This window comes from Tiliqua scincoides, chromosome 9 (genome assembly GCF_035046505.1).
Source record: "Tiliqua scincoides isolate rTilSci1 chromosome 9, rTilSci1.hap2, whole genome shotgun sequence".
NCBI lineage: Eukaryota > Metazoa > Chordata > Lepidosauria > Squamata > Scincidae > Tiliqua > Tiliqua scincoides.
The window spans coordinates 6664583-6683082 of NC_089829.1; the positions used below are offsets into that span (position 1 = coordinate 6664583).

Sequence of the window (18500 nt, forward strand, 5' to 3'; positions counted from 1 at the left end):
TCACCCAGGTATAAATAGCCATTGCCTGCTTTTAAGATCACGCCTCCTACCATAAGTGATGGCCACATTCCATTGGTTTGGAAACTAGTGGTTCCCAAAGGCGTGCCACATGATCATCCATTTTTATGACAATGCACTTGGCACCGCCTACAGGACACTTTCTTGAGCCACATTCACCTACAGAACTTCCTCTTATGGTCAAGGGATAAACAGCCACTGCCAGCTCTCCAGGTTTCACACCTGTCTGCTTTCTTTGCTTTTCAGAGATGCCAGCCCTCCACTGGTCAGCAATCTGTAGCACCCACAGGTTTGAAATACTTTCTTCCCATTTATGGTGATGCACTGCACCAAAACAGGGTTCACCCATTTACTCACTCTTTACACAAAGCAACAAGGACACCATAAACCAACAGGCACGCCATATACTCCGGTGATAAGGAAACTGGCAGCGGAAGCTCCAAAGCAATTAAATATGGCCCATTCAAGAAGTTCATAATCTGATCCATTTTCGGCGCGGCAAGGTGTCTTTGCCATATATGGACACCGACATTTGGGAATGAAACAACTGCACAGGCTGCATCATATGTATGCCCTTGTGTGGGAGCAAATGATCAATCAGTCAGATGAACAGATAACACAAACATTACATGGAGTGCAGACTGTGGCAGGGCACTATAGAATCAAGCCCCGACAACATGTGACATTGGCAGCTCAATCCTAACTTGTGCTGGAACGGGGAAGCCAGCAGACTTGCCCCGTATCCAGTGAGAGCTTGGGGCTGAAAGCGACTCAGCCCGGGGCAAGGGGAATCACTTCCCCTTACTCCAGGGACAGCCGCTACAACCATAATGGGTCTAATTGGATCTGCACCACCTGAAGAGGTGGCACAGACCTGAACCCCCCGCTCTCTGTCCTCCCCCCATCCAAAACGCCTCCTGCCTGTCCTCCCTTCACCCCCCAACCACCACACCAGCCAAGCTCAGCCAGTGCAAACTTACCCCATTGCATCACAGTGGAGGCTGGATGCAGCCTCCATGGGTCAGCACACATCCTTGCGCCTGCCCGGCTGACACAGGAGTAGGCACAAACGTGCTTTGCGGCATGTTTGCAACCCTCCCGGGGCCACTGCAAGAGATTCAGCCAGCCCAGTGCAATCTTAGGATTGTGCTCGAAACATAATAAAGGGTTTAATGTGGAAGTGGACCGAAGAGGCCTTCTTATCTGTAAAAAATTACTCATGTGGTAATCAGGCCCAGGAATGTGGTGGGATAGAGGGGGAAGACATTCTCCTTAGGCCTGTGGTTCCCAAACTGTGGGTCTGGAACCCACCAGTGGCCCAATTTTTGGTGGTTCACAAAACTGACAGGGCAGATTAGGCTATGTGCATCAAGGACTAAACAATCTGGTAGTGGGGGGAGCACTGCTGCCCAATCACCATTACCGCCACACCCCTTGGCATTCATAAATCAGGCAGCAGCCTCTAGAGGCCTCTACAAATTGCTGGTCCTAGGGAACCACCGCCCTAGGCTGTTTTCATTTCAATAGTCACTCCTAAAGCAGCAATTTGCTCCCAAAATGACCACTTGCAGCAAGAAGCTGCTTGGAAGATAATTTTCAGCAAGCAAATGGCACGGAAAGCATTCTCCTCCTCTTCACCATACCCCCAGATTGGATCGTCCTGCATTCCACCCATTTCATCTAACAACAAGCTCAGCATCACATGGCATCTGAGTCTCCGTTAGGAAACCTACACTAAATCATGGACTGAACTTGCCTTTCCCCTTCAATGGCAAGAAAACTGTTAGCAAATGCTTTTTCAAAAACTGACAACTCTGTAGAACAGGGGTGTCTAATGTTTTTGGCTGGAGGGCCACATCATCTCTCTGACACTGTGTCAGGGGCTGGGGGGGAAAAAAGAATTAATTTACATTTAAAATTTGAATAGATTTGCATAAGTTTACAAAAATGAATACATTAAAGTTGAACTTGTATGAATGAATGAAGGTCTTGCAATAGCTCAAGGCCTATAAAAGGCCTTGCACAACGCAAGGCTGGCCTTTCCTTTGCTGCCTCTGCTGCATCACAGACATGAAACAGCAAGCAGTGGAGGGAGCCCTCATCCCACAGCTCATGCAAGAGGTCAAACATCTGCCCTCATGCTGAGAGCAGTTGTGTTGGGCCAGTGCGGGCTACAGCAAATCTCCGGAGGGCCAGAGGCTCATTGGATACTGGGGGCTCCCTGAGGGCCACATTGAGAAGCCTCGAGGGCCGCATGTGGCCCCAGGGCCGGGGCTTGGGCACCCCTGCTGTAGAAGACTGTATAAATCTCTCAAATCAAAGCCCTGATGAGGCCAAAATTACAAGGGGCATACCTGATGGGTGCGTGGAAGCACAGTGTGCTTTTGGAAAATAAAACTCTCTTAAAAGTAAGTTTTCCAGCCTCATGATTTTCATTTTGGGCCCACAGAGTCTGCCCTATGAATTATAAGTGGAATTAGACCCTGAAAACAGCCATGAGCCACTATGGTAATTTACAATAGTGATAAGACCAGTGCAGGCTAGACATCAAAAGACGGCAACTCCACTTTGGGAAAAATGAGTGGTTGAGGACAATACGGGCGTTAGTGAAATTAGCTTATTATTGTGTATTTGAAATCAAATATGAAATGTCAAGAAACCAATACCATCTGGTCTAATAATCTTAATTATATATTGGGAAGAGTGGGAGCTCCAGCTTTTGTGGGTAAAAACCCTTGAGGATACCCCCCTCCTATTGGTATGCTCCACCATACCCTAAAAAGAGTTTGCATATGCCAGCTGTCTTCCCGCTTCCCAGAGTGCTCTGGAGCCAGGCAATTTAACCCACTGGTGATATAGCTAAAGCATGTCCATTGCTACCCAAAAACGTCTCCCCATTTGGGCCTGGGCCTCTGGCTGGTCTCCTCGTTGATGATGGGGAGCAGTGACTGTAGGATTGGGAAAATGGCACGGGAGGGAAAGAAGAGCATGGTCCAGTGTTGCTGCTCAAAGCCAGTCAGGTGTCCAGGGTGCAATGGGGAGGCATTGGGGCCAGCAGGTGGCAGCTGTGGACTCTTTCTTTCCCTGATGCTATTTAACAATTCCCAGATGCCCCAACATAGCGTCGAAGGACAAGGTAACTGAGAACTGTAGGTAGACACAAGCAGGAAGAATTGGTCTGCTGTTGCAACGGCTTCCCCCACAACTACCCAGTAAGCATCTCCACGGGTTCTACTTTCCCAAGTAGTGGTGAGGAGCAGTAATGGACCCCGACAGCATCAGGCATTGGCTGGGCATGACTATGAGCCCTTATGTAAGCATCGGTCCACAGTACTGGAGTACAAATGCTCCCCGGGGCATTTGGTGGGCCGCTGTGAGATACAGGAAGCTGGACTAGATGGGCCTATGGCCTGATCCAGTGGGGCTGTTCTTATGTTCTTAACTACAATTCCCAGGAAGCCTTGCAGGTCTCTTGTTATCTGGTGTGCTCCCTGGGCATTTGGTGGGCCACTGTGAGATACAGGAAGCTGGACTAGATGGGCCTCTGGCCTGATCCAGTGGGGCTGTTCTTATGTTCTTAGTACATGTCTGAGACACCTGTGATCAAGAGAGTTAATGCACACAGGTGTTAAAACTCAACAGTGGAACATTTTACTCTTGCACAAAATAGGAATCTTTAAAGATACTATACACGTGTAATTCTATTTGCAAGATTTGATCTGTTTTGTATGTTTATAGTATTTTTTTTTTAACATGGAGCAAGAGAGAAAAATCTCAGATGAATGGACTTAGGAGGTTTGCTGAAATACTCACATGATAGTTTTGGGGTTCTGTAACATGCAGGCTTTTGGTCCAAAAGTGGTCACTGGGCATGGTCCGTGCAAGGAGCGTGTCCTCCTGAAAAAGAGGGAGGGGAGAGGAAATTATGTGGTCAGTTTCTGCATTCAGCACTGGTGCCAGCTTGCTCTGGGCCTCTTGTACACAAACGATATCATGTACACAGTTTTATAAGCCTCCAGTTGACTCAAGAGCACCCTCGCCTTTCACTTCTTAGAAAGATTTCATGGTTGGCCGCACCTCGCTTTGGACAGCAAATTTCAAACCTGTACACAAAAACCTCTATGGAGAACTCGTGCAAGGAGAGCGCCCTACAGGTAGACCACAGCTGCGGTACAAGGACATCTGCAAGAGGGATCTGAAGGCCTTAGGAGTGGACCTCAACAAGTGGGAAACCCTGGCCTCTGAGCGGCCTGCTTGGAGGCAGGCTGTGCAGCATGGCCTTTCCCAGTTTGAAGAGACACTTGGCCAACAGACTGAGGCAAAGAGGCAAAGAAGGAAGGCCCATAGCCAGGGAGACAGACCAGGGACAGACTGCACTTGCTCCCGGTGTGGAAGGGATTGTCACTCCCGAATCGGCCTTTTCAGCCACACTAGACGCTGTGCCAGAACCATCATTCAGAGCACGATACCAGAGTCTTTCGAGACTGAAGGTTGCCAACTACTACTAACTACTACACAAAAACCACACCCTGGGAGCTTCCTGGCCGGGAGTAAATAGTCGCAAAGTACCTTCCTCCACCAACTCCACAGCCACATCGAATCAAAGACTTGCACATGTACTGAGACACTAGCTTCCAAAGCTGTCAAACATATCATTGCCACACCCTTCATGGGGTGCAAAGAAACCAAAACAAGAAACAACAACAGAGGCTCCCAGCTCAACCTGGTGACAAGCAAAGGGGGACCATCAAGTCACAAAAGAAAGATCTTTGATGAGATTAACCTCTGTACATTGGCTCCTCTTTGGGAATGTAAAGTATTGAGAACTGGGTCGCGGACTCCTTGTGGCCACTGTCTGCAGTCTACCTGCTTACCGTGAATTGGGCTCAGCTACCTACTGGTCCCGCTGCATCCAGCACACCCCACTACCCAGGAAGGTGTCAGGCCACTCTCTTCCTTTCCATCCCTTCTCCTCATTTTTCCCACTCCCTTCCCTCAGGTGCTACTGCACATAATTTATTATTTTATTTATTTAAAAGACTGATACCCTGCCTTTCCTATCCCAAGGGAAATGCCCAAAGCAACTTACACAATCTATACTAAAATATATAAGACAATAAATAATATCATTAAAATCATTAACAGCAATAAATAACAACAACAACAAGGTATTTATATACCGCCTTTCTGGTCATCGGATTACTCCTCTGACTTTATTCAAGGCAGTTTACATAGGCAGGCGTTTCTAAACCCCTCAAGGGGATTTTTACAATCGTAGAGGTTCTCTCTTCCAAGAACCGACAACATTTCAGAAGGGATCTTCCTGGTTTGGTCTCACTTCTGGCCTCCAGCTCCATCTCTCACATGGAGGGCAGCCAAGACGCTTCTTGCTCCCACCAAGAGCAGGTGGAATCACTCAGCTGGGCTTGTCAGCTGCTTCAAGGTCTCGCCATTCTCAGCCGTTCAGGGAGCTGCCGGTGTCCTTGAACTGGCGACCTTCTGATGTTATCTTTGGGCTAACCGAGGCTCTACCCTCCAGACCAGACCTCCTGCCCATAAATAAAACCATTATGGCAGTGGTATTCAAACTGGGGCGTCGCGACGCCCCAGCCTGAGGGTCCTGGTCCCTTTCCCCTTAAGGGGCGGGGGCAGCCAGAAGGCAGGGAGGAGGCAGCGGCGTGATCCCCAGAATTGCAGGGAGCCCTTGGGCTGCAGCCCGGTCAAAAGAGGAAGTCCCTGCAGCCAAAAGCTCAAAAGTCCCTGCAGCCCGGTCAAAAGGGGAAGGGAGCGATCGCGCATTGCTTCCGGTTTAGCGGAGCGGGGTGCGATCGCTCCGCTGTCACCTTCCCTGACCCAGGGAACCCTGCCGAAGGTCGCACAAGGCTCCCCGCACCCCCGGGGGGGCTGCAGGGGGCTTGGGCAAGTGCACCAAGCCCCTGCAGCCCCCCTGAGCCCCCCTGCAAAGACTTACTGCGGGATTCAAACTCCCTGCGAGTTTGAAAACCACAGCATTATGGGTACAACTATTTACATCAAAGCATTATTATAGAGGCACAGAGGGCAGAGCTCCCCCCACACTAGAGCTCCAGCATGTGCTTGACTGCCCTCCCATCTCTAAGCTGTTGCTCCAGCACCCATTGAGCCATTCCTCAAGAACCCTTTCCCTAGGGAAAACAATCTCAGCTTCATTCAGAGGTGGTTCCAAGGGAGGGGCCATGGGTGTGCAGCCCCCCAAACTGCCTGCCAACAGGGAAGGGCACCCGCTGACCTGCTGCATTGTTGAACCCGCTGCATTGCACTGCAGTTCCCTTTCCCCACTATTATCCTCACTATCAGTGGCATCAGTGGGGGGGGGTGTGCAGGCGACACTGGGTGACGTGCACAGGGGGTGACACCACTACTAGCCAACATTTTTTAAAAATCTTGGTATTCAATATATCAATCAATGTGTAATTTCACTCAGAATGCAATGAGACAAACCACATTGAAATACCTATATTCTTACAAAAGTTATAGCCAAAAAACCCGTGGAGGCAGGGCGATGGTATATCAACCATGCCCACCAGCTGGGTGTTGCCCCATCCACTGTATGGGAGGAGGTCCATCATGGGGACGTGTAATGGAAACGTGCAAAGATCCCTCAAGGAGATAGGGTGTTATTTGGTGTCAACAGTGGCCCCTCGCTTCAACAGGTCTGGGAAGCATGTGGTTAAAACCTAGGCTTTTAGCAGAGGGTGGGCTGCAGAGCTGTAGTCAGTAGAGGCAACAAGGTCTTCAAGTATAAAATAGCACCTGGAAGTTGGAAAGACTGTGGGTGGTAGGAGGAGGAGAGCATGGACGAAGGAGAGAGGACTAAACTGACTGATTCACTGGCTGATGGATGGACGACAAACTGGTGAACTGACCCACAGACTAGTTAACTGACTAACAAACTGGCTAACTGGCTGCCTGGCAAAAATAGTGGAACACAGATCTGCTGAGAGTCAAGGTGTTGCTGTGGTGGCTGGAGAAGCTGTTGGCAGGAGAGGGTGGGAAGGAGGACCTCTGCAGGTTGAACAGGTGAGCTACCCTGGTGGGGGGGGGGTCCAGCAGTGCAGTAGTTCAGAACTAGGGCCATCGTTGGGGAACGAAGGGGAGCTAATTAGCTTAAAGTGAGCATAGGTTCTCTAGGTGAAGCTTGGACCAGGAATTTGGCAAAACGGGGTGACATGCTGGCCTCCCAGCAAAATGATGCAAAAACCTAGTAACGCCACTGCTCACTATAAAAATGATATCATCTTGCACTTTTATTCCTATTCTAGTTTTCATGCCATTCCACTGAGTTGAGCCACTGACCACTGTGCTTGGTCCTTGCACATACAACGTATTTCCCCACATGCACACACTGCATGTATCCTAAAAGCATGCACAGTTAACAGTTGTGATGTTCCATGCTCTCACTGCTGACTCCCTTGCTCTATACAACTTTATAGCAACTTCATAGCCTTGGCTAGTCTCATCCCATCCACCCATTGTCACCACCCACAATTTTCTCCTGTGTTCAATTAGAACAGGGATGCAATTTAATATCTGTGTTACATCGGACTACACTGAAGGCCAATTTAATGGAGATTAGGTCAGCATTTGGCTACAGGAATGGGGATTTTCTCAGGGAGGTCAGCAATGGGGAAGGGGATTAAGACAATAACAGCTCCCAGGGAATATAAGGCTTAGTTAAACCTTAAGTTGGACTGAAATCTAAGCCTACACTTTATTTGTAGATACATACGCACTATAGGGGGTTGTGGTGAAGGGCCTGGATGTGGGCCCAGTTGTGAGGTCAAGGACAAGCAGAAGCAGCAGGAAAGGGAAGTCTGCAAATGTTTTCAGTGCCAGGGGCAGTCAACCAGCTGATGGGACAATGAGAACGACCAAGATGAAAATCTGCTGGCAGGGTGGTGCGTGGTTTGGCATGGGGTATTTAAAAGGGAGGAAGGCACTGCCAAGAATGGATGGCCTGCTGGTAGCAGAGATTCTTCCCTTGCCAGGGGAGCAGTCCACAGGGGGGGGGGAAGAGGATCCAGGAGGCTACAGATCCCCCCCAAGCAAAAATCTAAGGCACTTGTTGGGAAATCGGAGGGAAAAGGACAGACTAATCCTTGGGGGTGGGGGGTAAGGCCACTCTTGCCACAACATCCCCCCTTTTGCGAGCACTCACAATCCATGGCAGCCTAGAGGAGGGGGGACAAGACACACTTTAACCAGCCACACCTTCAGCCTAAACTGACTTTGAACTGAAGGCTAAACCTGCACTGAAGAGACGGGTTTTACTCATTTCCTTTATTTCGATTCAGAGCTCTATTCCACATTGCCAACTAGTTCTAGGGGGCTAACAAAAGCAGTAAAAAAAAACCACAATAAAACTCACTTAGCAATCAACAACAAGAATACAAAATTAAAACATTCAGGGTAGCCACCAATCATTGATCAGGCAAAGAAATACAGAGGAATTTACGCCTCGACATTAGCAATCAACAAAGACTTTACAAGAATAAATAGCCCCTGCCACTGAGACAGACCACCAGATGATGATGATGATTTATTAATATCTATATACTGCTCTTCAACAAAAAGTAGTTCACAAAGCAGTTTACACAGCAGAATAAATAAATAAATGATTCCCTGGATCCAATTCTCGGCATCACCTGGCAGGACAAAGTTCCAAACAACACAGTCCTGGAACGTGCTGGAATCCCTAGCATTTATGCACTGCTGAAACAGAGACGCCTGCGTTGGCTCGGTCATGTCGTGAGAATGGATGATGACCGGATCCCAAAGGATCTCCTCTATGGAGAACTCGTGCAAGGAAAGCGCCCTACAGGTAGACCACAGCTGCGATACATCTGCAAGAGGGATCTGAAGGCCTTAGGAGTGGACCTCAACAAGTGGGAAACCCTGGCCTCTGAGCGGCCCGCTTGGAGGCAGGCTGTGCAGCATGGCCTTTCCCAGTTTGAAGAGACACTTGGCCAACAGTCTGAGGCAAAGAGGCAAAGAAGGAAGGCCCATAGCCAGGGAGACAGGCCAGGGACAGACTGCACTTGCTCCCGGTGTGAAAGGGATTGTCACTCCCGAATCGGCCTTTTCAGCCACACTAGAGGCTGTTCCAGAACCACCTTTCAGAGCGCGATACCAGAGTCTTTCGAGACTGAAGGTTGCCAACAAAAAAGAAAAAAGGACCCAAAGGCTCCCAGTCTATAAAGAAATGAGGAAGAGACCCGAACAACAGCCACTGGAAAAGATGTCATGCTGGGGTGAAGAGGGACATTTGCTCCCCCCTGCTAAATAGAAGAGACCTTTTGAAAAGGTGCCTCCTTGCCCAATGAGCAGGGGATGCTACAACTGGTTAACACAATAATCTTTGTGGAAGAGGTAAGTTTTAAGGCCACCCGGGGAAGGAGCCCAGCAAGTGATTCACCCTTAAAACTGCAAGTTGCATAATCTTTACTCTGCAACTCTATTTTGAATTAGTAACAGACACACTTCTCATTAATTACCCTGCAAGCTTCCACAAGAAATAAATTAAGCTTCCACTGATACACACTCAGATGTCAGCTGAAGGCTCAATTATGTCATTACATAAGCTGCAACAGACTCTGTGTCTCACACTCACACACAACATTTTGCACCCAAACGCTGTACCAAAGAGATTTTTAAAAAGCTGAACGCTGCCACCGGGATTCATGGAGCCAATTTGCCAAAATGCTCTTTTTCCGCATAACTAAGTCCAACTTGGTAGAGTCTACTACACAGACCTGTCATGGTTGCAGCTGGGGGATATTGTGTTTGCTGGGGGTGAGGAAGAAAACCGGGAAACATCAAGAGAGCAACAACACAGACACTTGGCAAGCTAGATATTGTATGTTAATTGATCTACAGCGATGCAAGCTGTGATGTGTCTCCCTTTCAGGGCAAAGGAGTCGGGGAGGGAGAGATGGGACATTCTGAAAAGTGAGATAGCAAATTGACAATTGCAAACAGCTCCCGGAGAAGAAAAGATGAGAGGTGTCTAAAATAACCTTTGTGTGGCAGCGCAAAGAGCTTTCTGAAAAGTTTAAAAGCAAGGAGAGTATTTAGAAGACGTGGAAGGAGAAACTGATAACTGAAGAGCACATACATACAGCCCACAGCTGCAGGGAGAGTGTCAGGAAGGCAAAAAAGCACATAATGAGTGAAGGCTTGCAAAGGGTGCCAAAAGAGAACCAAAAAGGTGTGGCTTTATATCTAAGTCCAAAAGAAAAGGAAGATTCAGGAAGTGGCAACCTTGTAGTGTGGAGAAGGAGGTGGTCTCAAAAGACTGAGAGAAGGCAGAGCTGCTCAATTCTTACTTGGTATCATCTGACTTCTCTCACAAGGAGGGCAACCTATTGCAGTTGCACTAATGAGGATGGGCTACACACCCCAGGAGGTTAAAGGAGCCTGTGGGTGTGATCTCAGAGCTGTTGCCTCTGAGAATTCCCAGACAAGAGGTGAGGGGTCTGGCAGAGCGAATGTTGTCCCTAACTTCAAAAAAGGAGGATCTGGGAAACCACAGTTCAGGCAGCTTGGCACCAATACCCAGAAAGATCCCGGAAGAGATTCTTGAGCAGCAAGTCCACAAGCTCTTAGAGAATAATGGGATGATTTCTAGAAGCCAGCATGGCTTTCTCCAGAACAAGTTGTACCAGACTAATCTTATTCAGTGTAATAATTGCGAGAATGCTGTGGGCATTACATACCTAGATTTCAGCAATGCATTTGATAAAGGCTCCCATGATATCCTTCTGGACAACATGGTAAAATGTAGGCTAGATGCACGGCCGGTCCATCCATGAGGTGAAGTTGCATCAAGCAGCAGATTTGTGTGTGGGGGGGATCTCTGTCCACTGACCTGCCGCCACCTCTTCCTCCCACCCCCTGGATTGGGTAAGGAAGAGGGGGACAGACTGGAAGAGGAAATGTGGAGGGGAAGGGTGTGCTCAGCTAGATATTAGGGAGTGAGAGGAGCAGAGGCTGGTACACCAATAAGGGCGGTCAGCATTTGGCATGCTGCCTCAGGCACCAGATGATCTTGGGCTGTCCGTGGCTAGATGCTACTTCTTAGCTGGGTTCAAGGGTGATTGAACAGACATTCCCAATGCATGATAATAGCTCATCCTATCTAGTGGGGCACCACACAGCTTTGGTTTGGGCCCTGTACGGTTTAAAATTTTAATAAATGACATGGATGAGGAGCAGAAGTGATGCTTATAACATCTGCAGACGACTTGAAGCTGGGGGGCACAGCTAACACCCTGGAAGACCAAATCAGGATTCAAAATGATCTCGGTAGCCATGATCACTGTGCCTGTACCAACAAGATAAAGTTTAACAGAGACTAACACACACAGCTACAAGAAAAAAAAATCAGAGGCGTAGGACGAGGGAGATCTGACCTGGCAGCGGCATGCATGAAAAGGATCCAGGTGTCTCAGTGGCCCACAGGCTGAACATGAGCCAGCACTGGGATGGAATTTCAAAAAAGTGAATGCCATACTGGGCTGTACTAACAGATGGACAGAGTCCAGATCATGAGAAGTCAAGAGTTTCCACTCTATTCTGCGCTACTCAGACATCACCTGGAATACTGCGCCCAGTTCTGGACATCGCATTTTAAGGAGGACACTGATAAGCAGGAAGAGGTCCAACTGGGTGTGACGGAGATTTAGGTTAGATAGGAGGAACAATTTCCTAATGGTAAGAAGCAAGAGCACTGGAGAAGTCTGTCTCCTGCCCTTGTTGCACGTCTTCAAGCACAGGCTGGACAACATCCACCCGTCAGGGATGCTGGGGCAGTTAACTGCACTGAGCAGGAGGTTGGACTAGATGATCTCCAAGAGACCTTCAAATGCTAATATTCTGTGAATAATTTACAATTTTCACATTAGACCCCATTCCCTGTTATAACTCAGTACAGGCAACGAGAAGAATCGTGTTTGCTTCCCCTATCTACCCCTGCCTCCACCCTCCACTCATAATTGCCTCTCTTGAGTCAATATCTAACTGTAAGCTGTTCAGGGCAGGGAACTGTCTTTTCATTCTGTGTAAAGCACCATTGAGGGCATAATAAAAACAACAAGATCAAATGTGCAATTCTGCCATATCTGTAAGGGCTGGGGGAAATCAAACCTGCCTGTTGATGAGAAGCCAATTTAAAACTGTTGCATTCATGTATTTATTTGTTATATTAGATAGCCCCAAAACAAAACCAACAGGGTGGTGTCTACTCTGTAAGCAGCCTTGCACAGCTGCTAATTAGCAAAACATCATTGTGGGAGATCATAATCAGCACCACTTGCATTACGGCCTAGAGGGTGACCTCTTAGGTGTAAAAGAATAATTTGATGACTGTGAGAGACAGAACTCCTTCCCTGCTCCTAACAGGGTTGAATCACCAACCAGAAATTTATGCTTGGGGATGTCCCTTCAGCAAAGGTCTAGCAACTGAACCAAGTTTAAGGCGCCCGAGGGAAAGCCTTGGGGTTCATCGTTAAGGCTGCAGGATGTACAACATCATAAAATTAAAACATGTCATCAACATGACTTGTACAAAAGAGTCATCATGCCTTAACAGCTCACCGTTTTGTTGTTTTCCATGAGCCTGTCCATGCACCATAGCTCTGGGGCTAATCGACAAAGACAGAATGTTCTTTTAGGCTTCCAGCTGGGAAGAAATTCTTTTTCACTATAAGCAACGAGGGAAGGGGCAAAGCCTGAAAGAAGCGTATGACTATATTCTGAAACATGTGAACATAGGAAGGTGTCTCCTGCTGAATCAGGCCTTGGGTTCACTTAGCTCAGCATTGTCAACACTGAATGGCAGCATCTCTCCCCATCAGACAAGGGGTCTTTTCCAGCCCCATCTGCACGTACCAGGGACTAAACTTGGGCCCTTCTACATGGAAAGCAGAGGTCCTGCCACTGAGCTATAGATGCTGCGAATTAAAATGTGAAGCCGCCTTAATTGAGTCAGACTCTTGGTCCAGACAGCTCAGCACTGGCACCACTGACTGGAAGGGAAGGGGTGGTTCTGTCCCAGCTCTACCGCAGATGCCAAGGAATGAACCAGGGATCTTCTGCATTCAGTACAAGTGGAAAACCATGTTACCCTGCACATGCCCAAACTCGACTGATCTTGGAAGCTAAGCAGGGTCAGGCCTGGTTAGTACTTGGATGGGAGACTGCCTGGGAATACTGGGTGCTGTAGGCTTATACCATAGTCTTTTGAGACTGAAGGTTGCCAACCAGATGGGTCCCAACTATACCACGGTCATTCCTTCAGTGCACTGAATGCTCAAGAATCCAAAACCAATTTTCAGACTGCCAGAAATGTGACTGTGCAGAGATTGTCATCACGCACACACAGGTAGAGTAAGAAATTCTTTTGTAATCCTTTATATAAGCAGCGCCGTAACTAAGCAGGTCACAGCCTGGTGAACCTCATCAGGGATTAGCCCTTAAGTAACATGAAGACAGACCAATGGCTATAAATACCTATATTACCATCATTGCCAGGACTGTGACAGTGACTAAATCGCCTTCAGGCACTTTGGCAACCCCAGACCAAAGCTCCCCTGTCTCCTCTCCATGTATACATCGGAGAAGGAAAATGAAAGAACAGTGGGAAGGGAAGGAAGGTGTTTTGCAGAATAGCTCAATGAAGAAAAACGGACTCTGCGAGGGGACTAGAGAGGCAGTGTGGGAAAGTGGGTCTGACTGCAGACAAGGTCTCTGAGGGCCAGGTTAAAATCTCTTGGGTGATCTTGGGCCACAGTCACTCCCTCTTAGCCCCAGCTATCTTGCAGGGTTATTGCGAGAACAACATGAGGGAGATGCACCATGCTGAGCTTCTTAGTGATGAGCTACAGAGTGATGAACTACATGCACCATGCGGAGCGACAGTGTGGCTTGCCTGAGACTGTCAAGTGAGTCTGTAGCAGCAGAGGTGAAACTGGGAAAGGGGCTCAGTTTCTTATCCACCACACGACACTAGCTCCACTCTTAAATTTCAGCATAGGGAGTTAAGGAAGAATACCAACAGTACAGTTGTATGCGTGTCTACTCAGAAGTAAGTCCCACTGAGGGGTATAGGACTTACTCCCAGGTGAGTGTGCCTTACTGCAATCCTACGCACACCTACCCAGAAGTAAGCCCCCTTGAACTTACTGAGGGCCTACTCCTCAGACAACTTAGGACCTCCAGTAGGAGAAAGGCAAGACAAAGCAACTGTTGAAACAGTCTTGTATCAGCTTGGAAGGTAAGAAACAGCCCTCCTACAGTCGGAGGAGGCTAGCAATTTCACCTAGCCCACGTAGCAATTTCAACACTTCCTTTCAACCCTGCGCTGCCTTGAACTCTCACTGTTCTGCTGCTCTCTCTCTCTGCTGCACAGACCAGGGGCTGGGGAAGAGAACTGGCAACTGGGGTGGGCTGATTCAGACTGGGGCAACTCTGTGGCAACTTCTATAGCAAGAAGGATGAGATCATTTCATTTGGGTCGACTGAGATCTGAGAAGGAGGCCTATAGAGTCTAGCAGCATAGGCATAAACTCCCCCCACCCAAAAAAAAAAAAGCAGTAGGCTTCAGTTGGTGGGCTTCATGACTGACTAAATTGCACTGAAAAGTGAACTGACCCAGTTTAACACTACCTAATTTTGTTTTTTTAACGTTTTAAGGAAGGATGACACAAGAGAAGAAAAACACAGGTGACAAGGAGCTTTGTGACACCTGCAAAACCATCTCACTTACTTTTAGTACAAGCTTTCATGGAAAATGGAGAAATTGCTTCTCAAGCCCACCCTCTTTAAGGAGGAAAAAGCTTGTACTTATGCTACCATATTTATTTATTTAAAAGATTTGTATACCACCTTTCCTATGCTCAAGGTGGGGTACAATAAAAAAAAATTTGACTAAGAAACATTAAAAACAATTATAAAATGATACAAGATGGAACAATATGGGTATCGGTGTTGTATCCAATGCAGGTTTCTCAAACTACTGATCGAGACCTGATTGTTGATGGGTTCTGAAGCTGAAACTGGCAGCTGCCAGGAAAATGCAAGGAACCCTATAGAATGTTAACATCATTGCACATTTACTCATGAGTAGGTAAACATGCCTTAGTCCATTGCAAAGAGCAGGCCAAGAGGAAACCCAAGCCCCCCCAAAAAACCCACGGAGGAAGTCCCTTCCTCCAAGCTGACAAATGTATTGATCCTTATGGAAACTGAAACTAAGCTACACATTCACGTTGACTTGTGAGTAAGCAAACACAGCTTGGCTCATGTTGAAGGTCAAGCGAATACAAGGCCACCAAAATGGTCCTAATCCAGGGGTGTCCAAACATTTTGGCATCATCTCTCTGTCACTGTGTGGGGGGCCAGGAAAAAAAAAGAATTAATTTACATTTAAAATTTGAATAAATTTACATAAATGAATATATTGGAGATGGAACTTATATGAGTGAATTAAGGTCTTGCAAGGCCGGCCTTTTCCTCGCTGCTCCTGCTGCATCACAGACGTGAAACACCAAGCAGTGGAGGGAGTCCTCATCCCACAGCTCAGGTGAGAGGTTGAACAGTTGCCCTCATGCTGAGAGCAGTTGCATCAGGCCAGCATGGGCTCCAGCAAGTCTCTGGAGGGCCAGAGGCTCTTTGGAGACTGGGAGCTCCCCACGGGCCAGATTGGGAGTCCATCAGGGCTGCAAATGGCCTCCGGACTGGGGTTTGGGCACCCCTGTCCTAGTCTGATAAAAGTGGGACTCAACAAATGCACCAGAATGCAGACCCTCCCCATTAAAAGAATAAAAAACAGAGGCTTCTGCTGGTAAGGGATTTTTTTTTTCTTTTTAGACTTGCAAAGCTAGGTGGGTCCTGATAGTGTGCCATGTTAAGCAGTGCGCTCCAGTGCTAAGAGGTTTGGAAACCATTCCTTTATTGGAAAGGCTTGTTGCTTTTTGCAGACCCCCTCCCCCAGTGGAGTTTCAGATCCTCTCCTCATCATTCTGGGGTTTTTAGGCTGTTTAGAGGGAAGCTTTGAATCTCAATCTAGCCCAAATTTATTTTAAAAAAAATTGGATTTATAACTAATTTCATTCCAAATCACAATGAACTGGTTTAAATATAATAACTTATAAATATAATAACTTCAATATAATTGAACTGGGCACTGGGTAGGGCTGAAAATCTTACCAATTTTTTTTGCGGGGGGTGGGTGGGTTTGAGGTTATTGCAGGCAGGCGAGAATTCACTTGGAGAAACAGGGCTGGCTTCCCCATCTCATCTCCCTTTATTTAATTATTTGTTTTACTTTATTTTAAGTTGCTTGATGATGTCACACTTCTGGCCACAACATCACTTCCGGTGGGTCCTGGACAGACTGTCATTCTGAAAAGTGGAACCTGGTGCTAAAACATTTGAGATCCACTGATCTAGTGGATCCTGTGTTGTAAAAATTTACTAGGGGCAGAGTCTTGCACTAGGCAACTCAAATGGTGCCTTCCACCCATTCCTTGATAGGACACTGGGTGCTATCACTGGCGCTGATAACTGAGGGTTCAGAGGTCAGCCTGGCCTGGTGGGTCCTCTGATGAGTGTCAAGGCTGAATCTCAATTTAAGGCCTGCCTCTCCTGACTGCTATTGCCACCAAACAGCTTACAGTTTATTAAAAAAAAAAGATATAGAGATAATCATGCGTATAAATAGGAATCAAAAATTGTTAAAAGTTCACTAAAATCACTCAAACTGTATAAAAAGGCCAATCAAAATTTAGCTGAGCATACATGCATTTAAAAGGCATAGTGGAATTTTGAAAAAGTTTTCAGGTTTGCACTAAAAAAAAATAGAGAAAGAGGGAGTCACACAAATCTCTCTCATACATCAATTTGTTTGTTGTTTACTAAGCACATTTTTATCCCACTCATCCTTCAAGGAGCTCAAGGGAGTGGACATGGCTCACACTCCTCCTTGCATCTGCACAACGACCCTGTAAGGTAGGTTTGGCTGAGAAATAGCAACCGGCTTAAGGTCATGGCTGGGTGGAGATTTTAAATCAGGCCTTCCTGGTCCAGACTTGACGCTCTAACCAAGACACCATGCTAGCCCAGTGTTACAAGGCCCTGAGCGGCCTTTGCAGCAACATACAAACAAACATAGCCTTCTGGAAGAAGGAAAAAAGAAAAAAAAGAAAAAAAAAAGAAATGGGCAAGAGGGGAGAAAGAGAAGGTAAAGGAAAAACCTGGCTTTTAGTTAAAAGTTAAACCTTTAACTTTAAAAAATTAAACCTGGCTATGTTACAGGCCAGTGGGGGCCTGGACCAAAAGTTGAAGCCTACTATCTAGATCAGAAATTCACTTAAGCTCTAAGATGCACCTGGTGGCTTTCACCTTACTAACCGCACTGGATGAGAGAGAGAGGAGAGAGATCGAGAGAGATCTACCTGCAGAACAGGTCCATGGCTCTTAAGCTGTATCGAGGCAGCCGGCAATTTGGCCCTTGAGTGGCACCTTCCTTTTTGCAAGAGGGGGACAACACTGAAGTGGGGAGGCAAAGAATCCCTCTGCCAACCGCTGTCAGCCACAGCTGTGTACGTGACAAACTTTCCCAGCCTCCAGGATGGCAATCTGCCTAGACAAGCGGGCCACGCCTGCAAGTGTAGGAGTCAGGCACCTTTGCACCCTCATCAGTCACACAACAAAAAGTTATTCAGGGTTATTTATTTCTCCTGCTTGCTGGGCAAAGGGGCACCTCTGAATGTGGGAGGGGTTCACTTATACTGAACAGGGGGAGGGCTACTGTCCTTATTCACCCCACAGCATCTCTCCCAGGGGCTGTCTGCTTATTCCCAAGACAATGTGTATAGGATTGCAGACCTAATTGCCTTAACATTTTAAATAATAGTTAAATAAGGCGATGATCAAACTGAGAACACCCAAAATGTTTGTGTTCAATGTTTCCGCTTTCACCTTCATCAGTAACACAGATGCTGAAATGCCTCAACTCAAAGTTTTAAATGTGCCCCATTTGATCAACTATTTCTTTAGATGCTATTGCTACTTTAGTTAACAGCATCCTTAAGGGGCCAGAGCCTTCTTGCCTGCAGGGCTGTTTGGCTGTTTCCCACCCCCCCGGAAACGACATAAAATAGGTTGTGCATGAATCTTTCCTGCAGAGCGTCACTAGAAGATCTTTTCATTTCCATAAGGAGCTCTCTGCTCGCTCTAGAATTTTTTGCGTGAGTCAACAGGCTTCGAGCACAAGTGGAACACCCCTTGTAATAGAAGGAGCTTCCAGCAGTGATGGCTTGTGTTAGGGAAAAAAGTTCAGACTGAACCCATACATCCATCATCATTATGGCTTGTCAAGAAGGCAAAGCCTTGATCAGCGGAAAAGCTCTGCGGGTGATGCTAGGCTAGTCACTCTCTTTCAG

General features: G+C 47.3%; 1 protein-coding gene across 1 annotated transcript in view; it reads right to left on the reverse strand.

Annotated features, from left to right (window-relative positions):
* Positions 1-18500, reverse strand: part of NADK (NAD kinase) — a 53513-nt gene that overhangs the window by 23335 nt on the left and 11678 nt on the right. Inside the window, exon 3 of the mRNA XM_066637168.1 lies at positions 3832-3915. Within this exon, the coding sequence (XP_066493265.1) occupies positions 3832-3915 (84 nt within the window). The remainder of the gene's footprint in view (positions 1-3831; positions 3916-18500) is intronic.